Here is a 21786-nt window from a genome sequence, read left to right as displayed (position 1 = left end):
AGGTTGTCAGGATAGCAGACATGTAAGCCGTTGAATCCAAATGAGCTTGAGGCCATTCATACTTGATGTTCGGAGGAACACTTCTTTCGGAGACGTCCCTCTCCCATCGTCGCACTTGGTCAGCCACATACGCCTTCACTTGAACTTCCGATGGAGACACCGGTGTCGATCGGACTTGAGTCGGCGTTCGGGCAGAAGCCGTTGCGGGGAACTTCGGCGAAATCACTTCCGTGTCCTCGAGCACTTGGTCTTCCTGAACCGTAGACAGGTGGGCTTCCTTCTTGACCGCCGGTTCGACCTTCACCAGCTGCACTTCGTCGTCCGGCTCGGAGTCAACTTCGACAACTTCGTCGTCAGCCGGACCCTCCAAAGGCTTCTTCGTCCCAACGTATTGGACTTCGTCGTCGACGTCCGAAGCCTCGACCTCATGTTTCGGTTGGGGGGAGTCCGAAACTCGACCACCCACCGGGGGCTCTACCACATTGGCGCCTCCCGCAGACTCCTTGGCGGACACGTCCGGAGCGGACCTGTCTTCGTCGTCCGGACCCAGCCTGGAGTCCGCCGACATGGAAGTGTCAGCATCTTCCAGAGCCGTCTCCTGGTCGCCGTCCTTGGACACTTGGTGCGTGTCTGAAACAGCGGGTCCAGAAGTCGTCTCGCCTGGAGCCGACGCTTCCTTCGCTTCCTTGGCAGCCTTGCGTTTTGCCGCGTTGGCCTTCCGGGCGTCACGTTCGACGTCTTCCAGAGGTCGATGCGGCTCGACTCCCAAGTTCGCGACTCGGCGTGACTGCCGGCTTGGTTCAGACTCCGCCGACTGCCGTCGCCCTTCCTTCTTCCTGCTTCCACTTCCAGCCATATCAACCACGGTTAGAAGATTGTTAGCAGTCAACACCCTAGATCTCAATCAATATAATATAAAAACAACTCGGTGAAATTCCACGGACTACCAAATCCGGGCACGCGCACCAGCTGTGGCGAGGCGGGTGAGCGCCTTTTGCCGCCCAGGTGTGTAGCACGATGCCATGGGGCCGCCCGTCCGGAGAATTACTCCTCCTTCCGGATTTCCCAATGGGGTCAGACTCCGAAAGCAGCACTAGGTGCTCCAAACGGAGGTGGCGTGTGACCTTGTGAATCCCTGTAGGTGTCGTTTATCTTCGATAGAACGAACTTCACCTGGTGAGTTGTCTTCACAATGATAAGGTCTTGGGTGTAGAGCGCTTACGTTACTTCAAACGTAGGTCTCCACGACTGGGGGTGAGATCACAAGCAGATCCTTCCAGCCAAACCTTCAAAATCAGAGAGTTAATATGCAAATATACAAATATACAGCCGCTACTTATCCTTTGGGGGGCCCTTGAGCGGGGGGCCCGTACACCGGTCTACTGGAGTTTCTTCCGGACCACCGGTCGAGTCCGAAAGCACCCTTCACCCACACGCACCAGCTCCCGCAAGGAGATAATTAGCTCCAGGCGGAAGACTTTCCAAACGTTCAACTCCAAATGGAGAACAACCTCCGGTCAGACAATATACAATCCTATCACACAGTAGTCAATCAATCGGATCTAGGGGTGACTACACACAACCTCCTAGAAACGCAGTTAATATGAAATGGGGCCTCCGAACGAAGGACCAACAACAGGAATATGAAATAGGACAGGTCACCCCGGAGCGCGCGTCACCCGATCACCGCCTAACTTGGTCTTAGCCTTTGGGAGAGTTCCACGGCGGTGTTCGCGGTCACGACGCGTCCAAACGCAGGTCTTGTAGCTTAGGGCCGCCGGCAAGGTTAATCCCTCCGGTCGAGGCTTGTTCCTCTCGCTTACTTGACAGCACACCTCGTTCCTGAGGACGGGGAAGCACTTGCGCCCTTCTTGGCAAATTGAACTCTCTGATTATCTTTTCTTAGGCTTCTATATCCACTGTTCTATCTGGAATCAGCTCTTTTATCTTGGTTTCACTATAGTCGGGGCGTGGCGTAATCACGTCGCATGTCGAGCAGGTCATGGATAGGGCAGGAATCTGGTCGGTGCATAACATATCATGGTCGGTCGTCTTGGTCGGTCGTTAACATCTTGGTCGGAGTATACTTGAAACTTGGAAGGTCTTTCTGGGTACAAATCAGGCTGGGACAGGGCGCGACCGGTCGCCCATCGAAGATCTTCGTCCGGAGCCTGGTGTCTAGAATCCTGCGTCCGGGGTCCGGAGGCCAGTGAGTCTGGAGTTTGACTTGACTTCACTATGGCGGGAGTCTGGACGATCTTGAGCGATCCTCTTCCGCTCTCTGTCTGGGCTTGCTTGAGTCTTCGTTCGCGCTTGTGTCTTCGCTCTTCTCTTGTGCTCTTCCGTCGCATGTCTTACGGGCCTGTCGATGGTCGGGCCACTGAGCAGAGACTTGGGCAATTTTTTCTGGAGCCGCTTCGTGTCAGTCATCCCCCGTGTTCGAGGATGGCCCCTGAGGCGACCAACCCCCTCTAATGCTGCCCAGCATGCGGTGGTGCAAAATGGAGGCGGTAGAGACGCCGCGCTCGCTCGATCTTGGAATTTGCTAAATAGCCTGGTAAGACAGAGCACAGGTTCGGCAAGTTTCGTCGAGGGCGGGACTAGGCGATTGACTACATGCTCGGTTATGAGGGCTGAGACCAAATCGTGATTGAGCTCTATGGACTCGGTCCTCATAAGGGACGGTTGTGACGAGGCTCGCTCGGATCTTTCAGGCGAACCCGTCATCGGCCTGTCGCCAACGCACTATGTCCCACGCACGGTCCTTAGTGGATGGGAGAGGGTAGCTGGCTTCAAGGAACCGCTGCTTCAAGAAGGACTGGCTTGAAGAACATGGACACACTCTTGGTCGAAGCCCCAGGTCTCAGTTGGGAGTCTCAGCTACCTCGCTGAGACTGCTGTGACTCTGAAGGACACGATAACTGAAGTTGACCATGAACTGGCTTGACTCCTGTGAAGTTCGGGTTGTGGTCCCGCCGCTGAGCAACGCTGAGCTTGGATGTCCCGGGTAGACACCTTGATGGCTGCAACTGAGCCGACTCGGTCTCAGCTGAACTCGTTGAGAATCGGTCAGCTTTGGTGACGAAGGCGCTGAGAGCCTCGAGTCTCAGCTGGAAGAACTGAAGTCCCCGGGTCTCGGCTAGGATCACTGAGACTCAGCTCAGCTGAAGTCAGTTGGTTTCAGATCTCACTACTCTGAGATTGGGTGATCTCAGCCGGAACAGCAGGAATTTGTATGTCTTGGCTCAGATGTTTCAGCGGGATGTTGTTGGGCTCAGCGGACGCTCCGGAGTCTCAGTTTGGCGACTCAGATCTCAGATGATGCGGACACTGGTGGACACTTATGCGGGGTGGGGGGAGGGGGGGGGGTATCACTTGGGATCTCACCTGAGACTATGGGGTCACAGAGTGGCCGATGGGGACACGGTGACTGCGCGCTGCTGGAGGGTCGCGTCATCAATGATGACAGACTCACATATCAGCCGGGATGGGACCAGATGTACCAAGATTACGACAAATTTCAGTCAATGAGTCACCGGGGATCGGTTACTCATCACTGAAGCTTCGTTGAAGCTTTGCTGAACCCATGCCTGACAACGCTGGATTTTGCTAAGCTCGGTCTTTTATTGGCTAAAACTCAGGTTGAAGCGCCGAATGCCTTTGGCACACCGACAGATCTCAGGATGGTCTTAGCACCCTTTGTGGGTGTTCTCCGAAAGGCGCTGTGCGCCCCCACTGGATAGGTCTTTGTTTGTATGTGTAATAATTGAATCAGAATCGAATTTGCCCCGAAGGACACAAGTGGGAGTGTTTGCTTGTGTAAAAGTGTGCCGAGGACCGGTTCCATCAAAACTCAAGTCCCATATAGTCTTTTTGGGTGTGCCTTGGTGTGAGGAGGTGCTTAATTAGCTATTTCATATTATTACGCGTTCTGGACGACATTACCGACACGTACTCCATATTTTCCGGGGGGGGGGGGGGGTAATTGACTCTCCTCAGGTTTCGGCGGAGCAAGTGCGCGGGGCTGAGATTAGCTCAAGTCTTCGGTGTGGTTGCTGGATTTCGCTCATTTTGGAGCGTGGTGCGCGGGCGTCCCTGGGTGCAGAGCGAGAACCCAGACTACGGACAGGCTCAAACCGAGCCAATTTTCTCGGGGCCACGCTAGGTCTGAGGGGCGAGTGAGGCCCTGTGAAAGCGGTTCAGCTGGAGCCGACGGAGGAAGTGAAGAAGCTACGGAGACCAGGTCCAAGGTCTCGGAAGTGATGGACAAGTTACGTGTGGAGTGTCGTGTTTTGTATTGGAGAAAACCCGGGGCAGATTGGGTTGGACACGTGCGAGCTGAGACCTGTTGAGTGGGGAACAGGTTTCGTTTGGAGAGCGCTGGAGACATCTGAAGTGGGAACAAGGTTGCTGTGGCTTGCTGACGTCTAGGCCCAAAACGTAGCCCTAGGAAGATCCGCCAAGGGGATCGCAAGGGTAGTGCACACGTAGTGCACACGCCGCGCCTGACCAAGGACCGGAGCTGGGAAGTTTCACCCGAGTCGTTGTTGGGCTCAGCTGAGGTATTTCAGCTGAGACCCCAAGACTCTGAGTCTTCTGTGCTCTAGTCCGACGTCTCGGCGGTCTATGTTTATTCAAGGTTCGATCCGGAAAGCCGGGAATTTGCCCGCACCTCGCCACAGCCACTTGTGTGTGTAAACCCGTTACACCATCCCCCCTTACGGTTAGACGCGTGGGGTCCCTGCAAGTCAATCTCTGAATTGACCATTCGTCAATTCTCCGCGTTTGGAGAAGAAACCAGCGCTCATACAACGATGAGTGCGTCCAAGGAAAAGAAGGACTCGAAGGCGGTGGAGTGTAAACTCTCCATCGATCAGTACTACGAGCGCCAGACGGCGAAGCACAGTGACGTTGTCGACTTCGGCGACGACGACAAAGACATGGAGGACAAGAAGGACGCGTCCTCTAAGTGCAAAGACTCAGTGTCGAGCAAGGCGCTCGACTCCCACACTAAGAACGTCCGCCCTCGTGAGGGGGAAGAATCGGACGCTTCGAGTTCGAAGCGTTCGCGAACTGAGAGCGATACTGCACTCGCTTCTGCTGGGGCTCTCCGTTCTACGTGCGCTGCACCGGCAGCGCGTGAATCCAAAGCTGAAAGCTCTCCGCGCGCTGTGCCTGCAACGCGCGATCTGTGGATGCCGTCCGCGTCCGAGATCACGGACCGGTACGGGAATTCGGTACCTCCAAATGAGGTACCGCTATACGTGTGCAGTGTCATCAAGGATGGCGCCGTGGCTGCCAAGCTGCACTTTGATGCGGAGACGCATCAAAGGCGCGACTACTACATCGGACTCTTCCATGAGCTCCGATGGTTTCCAAGCAAGAAGACATCTTTTCGCAGCAAAGTGCCCGAATGGCAGGCACTTTGTCAAAGTTGGAACGCTTTTGTTGAAAACTTCAACAAGAAGCCGGATGCTTACCGTGAACGCATTAAGCAAACGCGTGATCGCTTCGAGACGTACTCGAAGCGTGGTAAGTTGGAGCAGCTCCACGCTGCTGCGGAGGAGGCTAATGTGCCATGCGGCGTGTCTGAAAGTTATCAGTGCACGAAGTGCTTACCAGGCGCGGTGCGCTTGAGCGACCGCGACTTGAACGGGTACACGTCGTTCCGTGTGCCCGAAAGCCTTAAAGAGCTCCGTGCTAAGTTCTTAGCACGTGATGGTTCGGGCGCTGGTGATGATCGCAGCGCTCGTACTACTTCTACCGCGCCAGTGCGTACCGGTCTTCGTACGCCCTCACCATTTCCGGAACATCAGTAAGACGTTCCGCGGCTCCCATGTATCTTGATCGGGAGGAAATCCTCTCCAACCAATACGAAAACGAGCCCCTTGAGGGTTCGTTTTCGGGATACTATGGTCAACAATCCACTCAACAATCCAGTGGGTTGAGCCACACGCACCACGGATCAGCGGGGATGGGGGAGGGGGTGGGAACACGCTCCGGGTATGATCAGCCCCGGGCTGATCAGTATGCGCCTCTCCACGACCGGGTGACCGCCGTGGAGCGTCTGCAGGGCGCTGAGTTCGCCGCTCTGAAACAGGAGCTGACGAACCAGAAGGACCAGGTCGCGGCGGTCTCGCAGACCGCATTGAATATCCAGGTGGAGCTGGGGACCCAGATGAAGGGGTTGCTCCAGCGCGCGGACGCGCTGGAGGAGAGGCTGCTCGTCGCCGAGGCCAAGGCTTCCGCTTCTGCCTCGGCTCCTGCCGAGGCTTCGGGTCAGCCGAGCTAGATGGCTCGTGCTGCAGGTATGGCTTCAGCCATCCGACGTAAAAGGTCGGATGGAGGCGTATGCTAGACGGTATGTCTAGCGTGTATGCGTTGCCGTGCCGTGCCAACACAGTGAACGGCCCGATGAAGCGCGGAGCAAGCTTACTTGCTCCGAAATCCGAAACTGCATGTTTAGGCAGGTTTTGAGTAGCTAACAAAACTAAAGAACTAACTTTGAATTCATTTGTGTTGCCTCTGCCCACATTGTCTGCATTCAGCTTCCGTTGATCAACAGAAACTGCTATTGCATCTTGGACAAACCGATTTACGGCTTGTCTTTTGGTAAGGTAGTTGATTGCATCCGAGCTGAAGTGATTCCGCTCGCTCTCCGCTAGAGGCCCGGCCTTTGCGTGGCTCTTCGCGGTGTCTGCGCTCAGCGCAGGCCCGCACAATTGCCAGAAAACCGCTCCGTTTTGCGTTGGCACAATCCGTCGACAATGGGAGTTGGACTAAGTTGCTTGGACAAAAGCTGTTACAATGTGAAGTTTTTATGGGATGGTCACGAGCGCCGCGTGGCCAGTTTGCAGTACGATGTAGACATTCTAACCCCAATCCTCCAATGGTGGGTAATCTTGAAAGAGCGTGATGTGTATTTAAAAACACGCGTGTTACACCTGACACCAAACTTGTGCCAAACTAAACGTGTCTAAGGGAAAATATGCAAACGATGTGTTAGAGCCTTGTCCAAATAGAAAAGTGATTACTTTTTCGTACCAACTTATTTCATAAACGGTCCATCCGACAAAAGTTGGTGGTCATTTCGACGACTGTTAAGTCGGCAAAAAAAGTTGGCCCGGCACCTACTTTTCTGGAGGGGTGATGACTTTTTTGACGGAGAAGAAAGTTTAAAGTGGTATTCACGATGGAAGGGTGCGATAAGGCTCGAGTTTGGCGCGCGTGTGAGGACTCTGTGGAAGGCAATATCGACATGGAGAATGCTGCAGTGGTTGCGCAGGATCCTGGCGAAGATGCTATGGACGTGGACGCGGCTGCAACTGAGGTAGACACTTTCAATCAGCGTGAGCTCTGGCCTCTGAATGATGGAGGTAGAACGGGAGGAGTTTTGTGTGCTGAGGAAGACCAAGACATGAAGAAGACGACGTGTTCGCTGTCTTCTTGGTGTTTGTTGTGGTGGGGGCAGTATTCGCCACGATGGACTGGAGATCGCTGCGTGCGCCTTCTGGTGAGCAGATCACTGTTCGATCCGATTTCTACCCCAAGTTGAAGGCCCAGAGATTACCAAACGCGTATCGTAAAACGCTGCGCTGCTCGCCCGAGTCCTTTGACGCGCTCTGCGTGTATTTGGAGCCTTTACATTACAAGAAATACGGCCTGCCGGGTAAAAATGCGCAGTATAAATTCGACTTTGGTTTTGCAGTGCTGCTGACTTACTATGGCAATGGATGCGGTCAAGATGGTGACGGTATTGGTGGTGGAGCAGCTCAGCTGGGCATGTCACGTCCTGTTGCTAGTCGTTACATCAAGAAGTTGGAGGTGCTTCTCTACGAGATGATGGACGACGTAATCTATTTTTCCCTCGTCAAACGGGAGCGACGAATGGAGTGAACTTACAGACGGATTTGTTGCACGACAAGCTGATTTTCCGTATGTGGCGTTTATTTTTGATGGAACTCTCGTACGAACTCAAAGGCCACAAGACTTTCAAGTACGCAATGCCAAGATTTTAGTATTTTCCTGTGTCTAAAACCTTCGCGCTGTTGAAGGGGTTCTACGACAAGAGTGAAAAGCTATCGTACAACTGTTTGGCCTCCATTGACTACCGCTACAAATTTCGCTATCTTGGAGTATTCAGTGGTAGTAATTCCGATCAGTCGATGTGGAATCAGTCCGCTGTTCTTGGCGCGCGTGCAAGAGAGCTTTGTCCACCAGGTATAAACTGGCTGGGAGATGCTGGGTTTAAGTTGTGGCCGTTCCTGATGGTGCCCTTTGACGAGCGTGGTCGCAAGCGTCTGACAAAAGTAATGTAGTCAAGTGTGTTTGCCATGTGGAAAATTATCTATCCTAATAATAACGCATTGTTGCTTTTTATTATAGTTTCAACTATCACCTCTCGCAAATACGCGTCCTAGTCGAATGCGGGTTTGCGAGATTTAAGGTTTTACATGGTGTGACCGATCGAAAGAAGCACACCACCAATGCGCGTATGATTTGTGCTGCTGCTGTCCTACACAATCTACTGATTGATATTGGTGACAAACAGTTTCAGGGAAAACGTGGTGAAGAGCAGAAAAAGAAGGACAGACAAGATTCAAGACGTGTCATGGAAGCATTTAACCAAGGCTGGGATCGAACGCAAGCAGAAATTGATTTAGCAACAGCAAAGCGAAATGCATATGCACGCCGCTTCTTCCAAAACGACCACGAGTAAATTCGACCGGTAAATGGGCGTAGTAGACGCTTCATGCAGCGTGAGAGCGATTAATGCGTATCCGATTTATTCTGCATCAACTTGGTCATTTCACTCTAAAGTCCAGCGGTAACCTGCTGCAACCCGCAATGCTGTTTATCAATGCATCACTGGTGGCCTGCTACTTGGCGTTCGCTGCATCAATTGAGGTCGTCAATTTTTGAACGAGTACAGCCATATCCCCGTTCGCCTGACGAGGCTGGTGCCGGACTGACAGCACGCGCTCAATTGTTTCAAATCCCGATCGAAGTGTGTCACTTACTGCATCAGCAGGATGCCTTGCTGCCACTTTAGTGTCACACCAGCTACGTGAACGAAGTTGACGTCTGCTGGGGGATCCTGCTTCTTTTTTCATGACGCTCTTGCTCCAAGCTGTAACTTGCACCCTTCTCCCTGCAGCAGCAGCGGCAGTGTCTTCAGAGGCGCTACGCAGGTGCAGAGTTGGAACTGCGTACTTCATCGTGTAGCGCGCAATGACTATCAAAAGGAAACCCTATCTAATAGCATGTTTTACATGATGTTACACAGGTCTCTTTGAAAAAGTCGTTGCACCGACTTTATTGGAGACTTGAAGAAGGCGACGACTTCTTTCACCGACTTTTTCCTCGCACCAAAAAGTCATCGCAAGGAAAAGTAATCACTTTTCTATTTGGACAAGGCTCTTATCACTCTCCCCTGCTCCTTCTAATGTGCTACAGTGACGTGCTGCCGGTAGTTCATTGCGACATCGGCGGCGCGGCGGGTACAGCACTCCGCCTGCATCAAGTGAGCACCTCGCGCGTCTACATCAATGGGAGGATGAACACTCGAGTAGCATACCTTACCACCACCATGTAGGTGACATCGTCGCTTGAAACAGCTTCCGAATTTCCCCGTGCCTGCAGGATGTATGAATACAAGCGCCCCGTGCTTATTGTAGGAAGATTGTTCGATCTTTGTGTTGTACCAACATTATTTTTTCTTTAGCGTCTCTATCTTCAGGAAAGCGATTTTCAATAATCCACGAATGTACCGTTAGCCGTGCGCCAAGTACATTTACTGTGGTGCTGTAGCGAAGATGGCTGACAGCAAGCACATAAGGACTACGGTAAACGAATTTATCCTAAAGCTGTTATACAGTAGCGAAGGATTTTGTGAATGTATGTACTTGGAGTTACTCTGTTTTGCATGGACACGGGGTTCGATTAACGAAGTAGTGACCCCGAGCAACCTGAATTTATATGATATGATTGCAGCACTTCCAGTTAGTTAGTGTGTGGTAAAATTCACAAACATATTTCCGGGGTACGCTAGTGTCAATTCGAGATTAATTCTCTATTGTGAATGGCGTTGATATCCCTCCGACATCGAGCTACGTTCAAACTGAACAAGCTAGCCGTGCTGAATAGTTCGCGCGGCCAGAAAGAAGTCACATGGGGCTCGGATTCGAGTTCAATGTGCCGTCGTACACATCGTCAGTATTAAAATAGCTGATCAGGTAGTCGATTGGCACCGTGAAGTTGAATGCTGGCATGTCGTTCACGCACGACTTGTCTAGCCCCTTCAGTTCGCCATTGTTACCGACGTACGAAGCCAGAATCTTCGCGCCACACGTTGAACTCCAACCTCCGCCGGTTGGGTCTAGCTGGGTTGACATTAGCGCTACGTGAACCGAAGTGTTGAAAGTGACCAACTCCTTTTCGTCTCCATCTAACATCTCCAACAAAGTTTCAGCATACTCGTGCGGTGTCTGCGGATCCAACCTGCTGCTAAGAAGCAGCACACTGGCGTGACTGGGAATTTTGGCGGTCTTGTTCCAGTACTCATCGCGATCGTAGGTGATTCTACTTGCAGCGTACTTGCCGTAGTTAAATTCGCTGCACACTTTCGATTTTTCTTTGGAAAAAGCGCAATACAGCGGAACCTGTATGGGCGTATCATCAGACATCAGAGCGGTTTTAAACCGCTGTTCCATCTCGATCATTGAGGGCTGAGGACTCTCCCACATCTCCGAGAAAACAATGAGATAATATAGAAGTGGTGAGTAGAGTGTGTCGTCTTGTACAGTAGCACCACTGTACGCATTGAAGGAGTTGATGAAATAGCTTAGGACGTCGACGTCGTTAGCCTCACAACGCTTCAATCGGTAGACGAGCGGAGGGATGAGTTTCCGTAGCTCCGAGTCCATCAGCATCGTACCGAGTGTAGTCGACAGCGAAGATGCCGGCAAAAAATCGCCAAAGACTTTCGCTTTGCTTTTCACGGAACCCATCAGGGACGCACATGTTGAGTTTGGGTCCTTGTCGAAGTCGGCCTGCAATCCTCGAAGGGTGTGAGCCAAAGTGCTTGGTGCTTTAAAACGGCTACTGCAGACAGCGTCTTGTGAGCATAGCTCCATGAAGCGATTGCCCACTATACCAAAGTTAGCGTCCCATTTTGACGCGAAGTTGAATTTGTCGGATGACGATCTCGACGTCGTCGCAATACCATCTAGCACGTATCCGGTAACCTCCGGTGGGTTCAACTGCATCGCTCTCTCCACCAAAATAGTTCCATAACTTTCACCGTATAGAATGGTACTAGCGCCGTTGGAGTACTTCGAGATGAAGGTCACCAAATCGATGGCTGCGCTTGTAACTGAGAAAGAAGCCAGACTGCCATACTCGTTTTCTAGTTCTTGAGCACAGGCTGGAACTTCTGACGGATCGAACTCTCTTCCATTCGGCGAGCCCGTCGTAGTAGCTTGCGCTGCTATGCAATCCAAGAATGTGCTTCGGCCAGTACCGCGGTGGTCCATCATGTATATATTCGCAGCTGAATCCAGTTGAACAAGCAGATCAGGTATCGATGATTCCACTGCATGAAAAAGCACAATGAGAATCTAGTAACTAATTTACACACCGAATATATCGAGAGAACTCACACCCAGAGGAAGAATATCCAGGACCACCTGGTAGAAGCCAGACGTTCGTAGCAGTCTTGGGGTCGCCGTTAGATGCAAGTATCCGCTTCACGAAGATGTCCACCGTCGGATCCGCGAACTGTGGAGTCTCGCAGATTCCAGGGTAACACAGTGGCACTTTGAAGGTAGCGCACTCAGCTTGCAGCCCGAATGAACTTCCTTCGTCAGAGAATGTGATGGCAGAGCAGTTGTACCAGCCATTCAGTTGAGTCTTGACTGCTGTGTTGGGTGCTGCCGAGGTTTGCGCGACAATCACCGCAAGTGGGAGTAGTTGGTAGAGTAACATTTCCAACTTGTTGGCAAATTTAGAAATGCGGTTGTGAGTCAGAAGCACTTGGTCGAGTGAGGAGGAGGGGGCACCGCCCTTGTTGCTGACTATCGGTATGCGCGATGACGACAATGTTTAAAAGCACACGCCTTCGTCGCATTGTTATCAACCATACAGCTCAAGAGCCAGAATACTAAGGGCTGTTTTCTGAATAGCAAGATACGCTTCGCGATGGGCTTCTCGTCGGCATATGTATTTTCATATATATTTAAGCGCATAATCATTATTCTCAGCAGCCTGGATGAGCACTCAACTTTGTAGCTTCCATTATAATACTGTCCAGCATATATTAACACCCAGAAAACTAACAGTGGACAAACTTTGGTGTTCTGGAGGCAGTTTTGCATGTGTTGGGGAGCGAATAATGACGACCAGCCGTTACGTAGACACATGCAGCATCTTGATAATATCAATCTTTTGCGTCAAAACAGTTTTTTTCCCCTCTCGTCCTTATGGGTTGGTCATGTTGTTTGAGAACTCCGCAATTACTGAAGCATGCCTGCGAGCATGTGCCAGGGAGACAGACCCTGTGGTTCCAGCATTGATTAAATACAGGGCCACCTTCATTTGAAGCAACAATGTTCTTCAATTTTATTTATTTATTATTTTATTATTATTTATTTATTTGGGGGGGGGGGGGGGTAGAGAACCTCTATTTGTGTTAGTAGTAACAATGTTCTTCAAGGCCGGCATGCGATACATAATATGTATCCCACGACACCGCGACTTCGTCGTTGTCGGAGCCACTCCTGGAGGCACCGTCTCCAGCCCCAGACGCTGCCGCTCTCCGGATCGCTGCTCTCCGTAGCGTCCGCGCTCTCCTCCGCGCAGAGATTCAGCTCTTCCATGATGCTCACTTCAGTTGTCTTGGCTCCAATCGACACACTTGTGTGAATCCCCCCTCTGGATCTCCTGAGAAACGTCTGTTGAGCTCGGTTTTTGCTTCACTAAGTTTAGATGCCGATATCTCGATAACTCTAAATGGTACAGTAGAATCATGGTGTTTGACGTTGTCACATACATCCACCACTAAGCTTTTTGAACACCCCAACAATCATACCTTTCAGAAATGTTAGATGTATACAATCAGTTTGGATAGGCTACTACAGAACAAAAACCTATCTTCAATACACATAACTTGTATTGTGGATTCCGCCCAAATATGCCGAATCGGGTCGGTTTGGCGGCATCGGAGGAACCGCAAAAAAACCGCCAGAGAAATATCATTGATCAAAACGATTTCATTAACTTACTTTTAACCTATCATCTGGGAGGGAACTTGCGGCGACTTCAGATTTTCCTCCGTGCCTAGCAGTCGTATATTGTCACGCCGCTAACCGGACACGTCGCTGCGTTAAAGTTGCCGTACTGACCAAGGCTGACGCTGGTGTCAACCAGTTATTTGGTATGGTACTGACACAGCTTGCGTTAGTGTACACAGCTCGTGCTGGGCTGGATTGCGCGGTGGTGGTGGAGTTGTTACTGGAGTGGGCAAACTCTTTCGTGGGTGGCCTCCCAGCTGTTCGTGCACTCGCTGCTCGTTTGCTGCTGGACTCCTGGATTACTGCTGTTCTCGGACTCTCGCTTGAGTTTACCCTCGAAGCTGTAGCATTCGCCGGCGTGTTTTTCGTTGTCAAATGAAACACTATCCAAACGCATATTCTCACTGTGAATTATCTGGGTCTGTCGATTGACTGGCGATTTGCCAGGGTCCATTCAAACGGCCCCGATCGGAAAATTAGAGTAGAACTCATAATACACAAATGATAACCCCTTTGAACCAAACGCGTGATACTGACCAAAAAGCTTAGTGGTGTCTGTACCATGGTATATACAGTGAAACTGGAACGTATGCACGTTTCTTTGCATCTCTTCCCCATCCATTCAACGGGCCACGAAGCGTGACTCACATTTATTTTTAGTGTACAAACCACATGATTACTACTCCGTCTCAAAATTGATGTCCCATTGTTGTAGAACACATGCGCGTTTTGTCAATATTTCGTCTTTTGCAGCGCGGTTTGGCAAATACGACGCGGCACGTTCTCACGGTTTGAACCGTGTGCTTATTTACTCAGCACGGTTAGTTTTGACAGCAGAGTGACGAAATGAATGGCCTCGGAGGTGATTTAAAAGCTGGGACAGGGCGGCAGATCGCAGATGTCGCTCTTCCTCCTCAAACCAAGCGTCCAGATCCGCCCATTCTCCTACTTTCCCAGTCCAATGGAGGTTTCAAGCACGCCGCGAAGGCGGGAGCTCACTTTGATGAGCTCATTGATGCCGTTCCAGCAGCGTACTGGGAGCTGCCGCCATCGACAATTAATGCCGCGTTCTTAAGCCTGCAGGGGTCGATGGACTTGTGCATTCAGGATACAGTAGGCAACACGTTCAAGCCTTCTCACATGGCCAAAGCGAAGCTTCAGCGGGGGGGAAGACTGCCTCTGAGCCTTCAGTGCTCCCCCAAAACAGCCGTAATTGTGTCGCAGCGTTACAGGGAACAGACTGCTCACCATAGTTAAATCAAATACAGTTAGAGGACATCATTTTTGAGACTAAAAAAAGAGTGGGATGGGACATCAATTTTGAGACGGAGTGGTACTCTATATGGTATACAAATCAGCTGGGATAGAGGATGTACAGCAGTAGAGGGGAAAATCATGGAACTGGCTATGAAATGGTGCGAGCGGTTCCTAACTTAAATGAGTACTCGTATTGGGAGGATTCGACAAGATTCGCCGAGGACGAGATTGTGTGGCTGTGACTTTATGCCGATATTATCAATCATGGGCAAATACTGGTCAAGACATTTGTGTATTATTGTATTACTGCACACACATTGGCCCGAAGATGGACGCTGACATACACTGAGCCACGCTCGTTGAGTTGTATCCAAACGCGTCCCATGCCTTCATACGGCAGCATGGCCAGCTCTCCCTCACTTCAGCCATGTCGGCGAGCAGCACAACCCTCACATCGTCGCCTCCTTTTCGTGCTTCGTCGGTCAAAGCTCACCACTTCCAACGAGTTCCGCACCCTCAGCCAGCCGCACGACCACCATACCTCCACGCTCCCAGCGTGTAGCGCCCAGTGTGCCGCACTTCTCCGCTCGTACCAGCGTCAGTCATTGTAACGGTAGAATTCAAAATGAGAGTGCCGTTTCTCCCACGCTTGGATATATTTTTATTAGTTCCAATCCTGGACAATGCCGATTTTTCCCGTGCGGGGGCGAAGCAAAGCCCATGATTACATACAACAACCAAGATTCATTGATCGCCTTTCGCGCATGTTACACACGCGGATATCCTGTGCCGTATTTCGGCTTTGCCTCTTTGTACTACCTACCGATTACTGTAATCCACATTAAAACACGTGAGCTGTAAAGCAACCTCCTTCGATGCACTCGCATAAATTCGCGTAATCGCCGTAACCATCGTCTTCTCGAAGAAAAATCTTGAAGAAGACGGTTTTTTTCATTTACCGATGAAGAATACCCCTCTTCTCCTTGTTGTGGCCACAATGAAAGTGAAAATCTCAAATTATGTGAAATCGACAGTGTGAGTTGGATGTGATGTAAATTGTTGATGTTGCCGTCTCGAGAGGCTCTGGATATCCACATCCTAGAAACGAAAATTGTTTCCCTCCTGACCCACCGTTGGCGATGATGTGCTACTCATTTCACTATATCTACAACAAGGATACACTCACTACTTGATCAATCAGAGTTTTCTAAATACCACTTGGTAAAGGGCAAGGTGTTGGCACGACACAACAAACATCTAAATTATATAAATGCTTTCCCGAATTTTTAAATATTTATGGCAATTGCCAATGTTGATGACTAGAACAGTAGAAACGCCAACTGCAACCGTGTTGCGTACTCCGTAGTACAAGAACCGTAAAAAATGCATGTTAACGTGTAGCCACGTTTAATTTGGCGGTGACTAGTATCAGTGCCTCCCAGTGCCACCTTAGTTAGCTTGCATAAGTTACAAACTTGCAGTCGGGAGTAAGCAGAGCACCGTCGAATACGCGAGTTGCATCTTCCAGAGAGCCGAGTAGTTGCATCAACGGGGTCAGCATATCGAAGCTGTAATTGACACTTGACACACGATCCTCCACATGATCCCAGCCAAAGCATAAGAACCCATGCATCTCCAGTCTACGACCGAGAAGCTTAGCTCCGAGTGGGTCGAATTTTTCATCGATTCCTAGACGAGGGAAGGCGTGTCGTAGTGTGTTTTCGCTGACAGTTACATACACTTTACCATACGCAACAACCGAGTTTTGATGGTCACTCTCCAAACGCACGAGCTCAATCTTGAAGGTATCATCATAGTAGCAAGCCACAAGCCCCCAGCACTTCAAAATTTCCTCAATGCCGTACCCAGTATCCACGCTCACGTCAGGTACCATTGTTGACTGGAGGAACTTGCGGTGACTGGTGCATTCGACAGAGCCCAAGGATCCTTGGGAGAGTGACACCTGCTTCGACGCTGGTTTGAAACCGTAGCGAAAAAGGTGAAAGTACTCGACAGCGAAACGCCACGGCTTGGGGTTCGATTGGACACCAAGCGTGATCGTCTTCATTTCCAGCGTCCGAACCTCATTCCGCAGCCGCTCAACCTCGCTCTCGAGGGACAGCGTCTTTGAAGCCATCTTCTTTCGGTATCGCATCTGAATAATGCGCCGTTGCTCTCGGAAACGCACAACAGCGTCGTCCTTCGTGGTAGTTTTGATCTGAGCGCGATGACTAGACTTTAGGGGTTCTTCTCTTGGAATCATGTTCTTTTGGTGCGTGCTTGCATTGATCTGCGCTCGCTGCTTCCGCTCGGAGTGGGAATGAGCCTTTAGCGTTGGAGCCATTGAGGTGCAATCGTTCTCGAATGGAGCTTTCGCAGCCATCTGTACGAAGCCGATAACTTCTTCGTAGAACGAGGCGCCATCATCGACAAAATCGCGCTGTGTACGTCGGGACCGCGACACAACGTCACCAATAACGCTGTCACTGAGGCTATGGTAATTGGGCGGCTGAAGTACGCTGCTGTCCATCTTGAGTTGGCTTGGCGGGTGCGGGAGTAATTCGTGACTGATCTGGAGCTCGGTAGAGCACGGTGCGGGCCACAACCAACAAGCCAGTTAAGCTCCCAAACACATGGCAATCAAATGGGATGGTGAAAAATAGAGCTCGCGATCTATAACATGGGCATTGGAATCGGGTACTGTATCCGTTGATATACGTCATGCTAGCGTATAGCTACATACATACTCATTATAGCTCAAATATACTCTTTCTAGGTCGAAGTGTTACACCATTAACGGTCTCCAACACTTGCCCATACCGGTACTGTATGTACCGTTGCATTGCGACCGGAAATCACCAGACACAATTCCGATGATAACGAGAAGATGAGGAAGGATATGCCACATACAGTGCGATGGTCGTCTTAACACGACCGTGCCACGTACGCACGCTCGCAATCAATGTTTACTGAAGCTCACCTGAGTGATGCATACCAGTTGTTACTGCTGTGTAACCCCATTCACATTTATGCCAAAAATGAGTTTCGCACATGTATCAGATGTCTTAAATGGAAGTTATCGGATAAGTGTTATCACAGCGATGCCGAACAAACGTTTCTTCTATATAAGGCAATGCACAGTTTGTCGGCTTAATATTCCAACGCGTTTTTTGTGTGCATTGGTTGTTTCATCATCAAACCAAGAAACGAAGAGACCTCCCTTTTGTGACGTTCTACTCCTCAAACATGATGATTGGATCATCTATTTGGTCGGAACATTGGTCGCAAAAACAAAAAAAAGAGCAAACGATGAAACACCACCAAAACAAAAACGTTTCTTGGTTTGATCCGTTTGATCCATAGGGGAGGGTTCTGCACTAAAAAATCTGTGACAAATGTCACTCGTATTCATCGAAGAACAGGTACACGATGAACAACCGTGCCAGCAGCTGTGTCAGACTGTATTACGACACAAAAGTGATCTATAGTAGCATATTAATATTCCTCGCACAGGACGTGTAAGAACAGTTTTTCAACTTTGTACATGTATGAGTTGCACTTCGTATCAGTTATACAGGTACAGTACCACGCGGGGAGAATGTCACATTCTGAATGTGGGATACTGTACTAACTGGGGCGCATCCACACGCTGCTTTAAACCAGTGTATCACGGGAAGGAGCCCCAGAGGAGAATCGATACGAAAGAAAGAAAACGAAGTTGATTAACTGGAAGGTTGGACTATCGCTAGCTAACTAACTAATCAACTTTCACCTAGCAATCATTAAGAGCGAGGAATCCAGATTCGACGTTCTTGATGTGGTAATGTTTCTGACACAGGAATATCAAATCCCAATTTAGTGAGGGCTAATATAATCGCTCTTCTATCAACATTCAAGGTTCGCGCATGTCGATAAATATATTGACAATGACGGCCGAAAGATGCGAGTATGTTTGGAATGTTTGGCGTGTTCGAAGTCGTTTTTTCGAGAAGTCACCATATAGCATGGAAAGCTATAGCAACATGAACTCCCCACAACATGAAGAACAACTGACAATTGCAGCGCCATTGACAGTCAATATCACGAGTGCTTGGAAATAATGGTAGTTTCCATGATAGAGGTTTGGTGAATTGTGGTATCGAGAAATGAAGCCGAAGCCAAAACCCAAAGGCGGGACGAGGAGCGAAGAAGACTCGAGGCGCCGGCGCTAACTGGCAAGTCACAACCCATCGCCAGTCATTGGACCAAGCGCCGAAGAGTCGTGAGTTACAACTGGCGGTCCAAAAACGGACGCGTTTATACTTGACATTTGTATTGATCGATAGGAAACTTAAGAGAAGACAAGATAAGCCTTCAGGCAACAATAACAGACCAGCTTTTCCTCCCAACCACGCAAGGGCGACACCGGTGCCTGCAGTGAACGACCTGCAGCTCAAGGTAAACCTGGTAGGTAGGATTATGACTGTCGGTGAGCACATCTACTAGTGTAGCGTGTGTTCATCCGTGGCAGGGCCAAGAGTTAGTGGCCGGTGTATTGGTAGCGACGAGTCGTCGCCAGGAGCTGGAGGAGCGAGAGCGCACTCCATTTATTTCTTCCCGCCGGAGTATAGCTCCGGCACTCTCGTATCACGCCGTAAAAGGCCGGGACCCTTCCTTCTGAGGGCCTGCGAGGTATATTTTGTGTGTGAGAGCGTGCTAGCCTTTGCTCGTGGCTAGTGACGCTGAGTCTTCCGTCGGTCGACTAGTGGAAGCTCGGTGCACAGAGGAAACACCAACCCGGTGCAAGGGGAAATTCCTGGGCCTTCCGGTTCTAACCCTAACAAGCCCATTGAGTCTTCGGTGACTTGGTGGGTGTTGTTGGTGGGGAAAGTGTGCCAATATATAATTTAGCGCGTGTTCCTACACGACAACTGGTGCCGCGACCCGGGATTGGTGTGGCCTTCTGTGTTTTGTGGTACTGCAGGTCGATCGACTTTATGAGCAACCAAGAAGAAGAAGAAGAAGAAGAAGAAGAAGAAGAAAAAAGACGAAGAAAGAAGAAAATGGCGAAAGGATCACGTTCAGCGCTACCAGCAACTCCAATGAAGACTGGCGGAACGCGTGGCGACGACTCGACTGCGGCCCTGATCACGCCGCACCTCGACCCGATTGCTGAGCGGACCGTCAGCTTCGACGACTCGATGACTGGATCCGACGCCAAGGACGAAAACATGGATGAAGACTACGACGATTACCTAGAGGAGAAGGCGCCTGCGCCAGCGGTGGTGACGCCCGAGACTCCTGAAGATGCAGTGCTGTCTGCGGGACGCAGTGCGGGCACGCGTTCGTTGTCGCGAAACCTCGCGGTTGAGCTTGACGATGACACGCGCTCCGTGACGCGCAACCTCGCGGATGAACTGGATGATGTGAATGGCCCAGGGCCAGCGTATGATGACTTGGAAGACTTTGAAGATGCCGCCGACGACTCAAGGTCACCGGTCTTGACGACTCAAGTGACCGAGCAAACCTCCGGCAACCGGCCGCCACTCAATGGTGATACACCGGCGGCCAACAAGGTTCTCGGTCGACTTTACGACGAGATGAAGAAGAGCGACTGGGGTGAGCTATTCGAGCCAACGATGACTCGCCAAACGGTTTGGGCCGATTTGTGTCACGAGTTGGCTCGCCCAGTGAGTTCCGTAACAATCGAACAAGTGGTGAAGGGCACCGAACGATTTCTGAAAGCCTTGGGGCTTCGGCCTCTGGAGCACCCTTCACCGTCGACTCTGGAATGCTGGGTGCCGGCCGAAGCGGGCGCGGAGCTCCGGAAATGGAAGAAGCTACTCCGCACAGCCTTTGGTGTTAACTCGTTCACTCTGGACGACTCGCGGAAGACTCATGCGGCTCGCGAAGTGGTCGACCCGGCTAGCGTACCGCTGCCGACGACTCCGAAGAGGGCAATCCGCGAAAACCCCAGAAAACCCACCGGAGGGGTGTTTAGCGCGTCAGGGGAGCGATCCCCGTACTTTCAAGACTCCCACATGGTGACTCCACCAACTACGGGTTACTCAGACCGCGCTGGACGCACCACCGATGCCTCAAAATCGGCCAGGAGCACGAAAAGTAGCTTAGGATGAAGCAAGAGCCGCCGCTACGGGCCCACCGACGACTCGTCGGACGAAGAAGCGGACTTTACCGGTAATGGAGGAGCGCAGATGGGCAATACCTGCGCCAAATCCGTGAGGTGACCGAATCCGAGTTGCTTAACGCGACTCGGAGGATCGAGGTGGCAACGCATCGCCCACTGGGGCAGATCAAGGCGTTCTCGGGCACCAGGAAGAAGAGCGAGAACTCGATGCAATGGCTTCGCGCCTTTGTCTACGATATGAAAGGAACGCGAGCATCGCCCAACGAATGGTGGATGCCTTCGAGTTGAGTCTTCGGGTCGGCGCTCTACATTGGCACCGACAACTGCCTAAGAAGACCAAGCGAACGTGGAGCCTCTTAAGCGAAGCTTTCATCAAATACTATTGCTCTCAGTTCAGCCAGTCAGCAGAGACTCGCTTCTACTCAGCCAAGCGCGAAGACAAGGAACATGTTTGCGACTACCTAAACCGACTCAATGGCTATGCCAGGAACGCCGGAATTCGGTTTGAGAGCAACGGCCGCAAAGCACGCGACCACGTCAAGTGGTTCCTCGAGACTTGCGGCGACCGAGGACTCGAACGGCGCCTGTGCCACCTGCGCATCTCAGGCATACATGAGTTGGAAGAGAATATCCAAGAGATACTGAAGATTGACGAGCGCAATTCGTCCCGCGAGTCGTCGCTACCTCACTCTCGAGCTCGGGATGCCTCCCGCCGACGTGATGACAGACGTCGCGATGCCTCGCGAGATGATTACAACCGCCGCGACCGACGCGAACGAGATTACGAGCGTCGTCGCGAAGACTCACGCAATATGCCTCGCGTGAGCCTAGCTGAAGCATCTGTCGCCGACATCGTCGCCGAACTTCATGGACGGGACACGCGGGACACGCGGAGCGAGCGGCAGCAACAACGCCACATATATGGTGGCGACAGCAACAGCGAAGATGGAAGTGAACACGGCAGCGACGACTCACAACGTTGCGGCGAAGAGTGGGGTGATAGCTATTCGTCAGACGGAAGCGACCACTACCTTGCGGCAGCCAATGACAACGAACGACGAGTTGCCGCTGAAGGCACGTACGCCCGGTCCGCCAACCGACAACCCTGGGGTG

General features: G+C 51.2%; 1 protein-coding gene across 1 annotated transcript; it reads left to right on the top strand.

Annotated features, from left to right (window-relative positions):
• Window positions 1-7258: 7258 nt before the first annotated feature.
• On the top strand, window positions 7259-7896 carry IUM83_19232 (uncharacterized protein; the record flags this gene model as incomplete). The annotated part of the gene is made up of 2 exons (XM_067944276.1): window positions 7259-7376; window positions 7472-7896. The coding sequence occupies 2 exons, from the start codon at window positions 7259-7261 to the stop codon at window positions 7894-7896; spliced, it is 543 nt and encodes a 180-aa protein (XP_067785108.1).
• Window positions 7897-21786: the final 13890 nt, after the last annotated feature.

The sequence above is a fragment of the Phytophthora cinnamomi genome (genome assembly GCF_018691715.1).
Source record: "Phytophthora cinnamomi strain GKB4 chromosome Unknown Contig82, whole genome shotgun sequence".
NCBI lineage: Eukaryota > Oomycota > Peronosporomycetes > Peronosporales > Peronosporaceae > Phytophthora > Phytophthora cinnamomi.
Note: the sequence above shows the minus strand (reverse complement) of the source record. Positions and strands in the feature narration are given on the sequence as shown.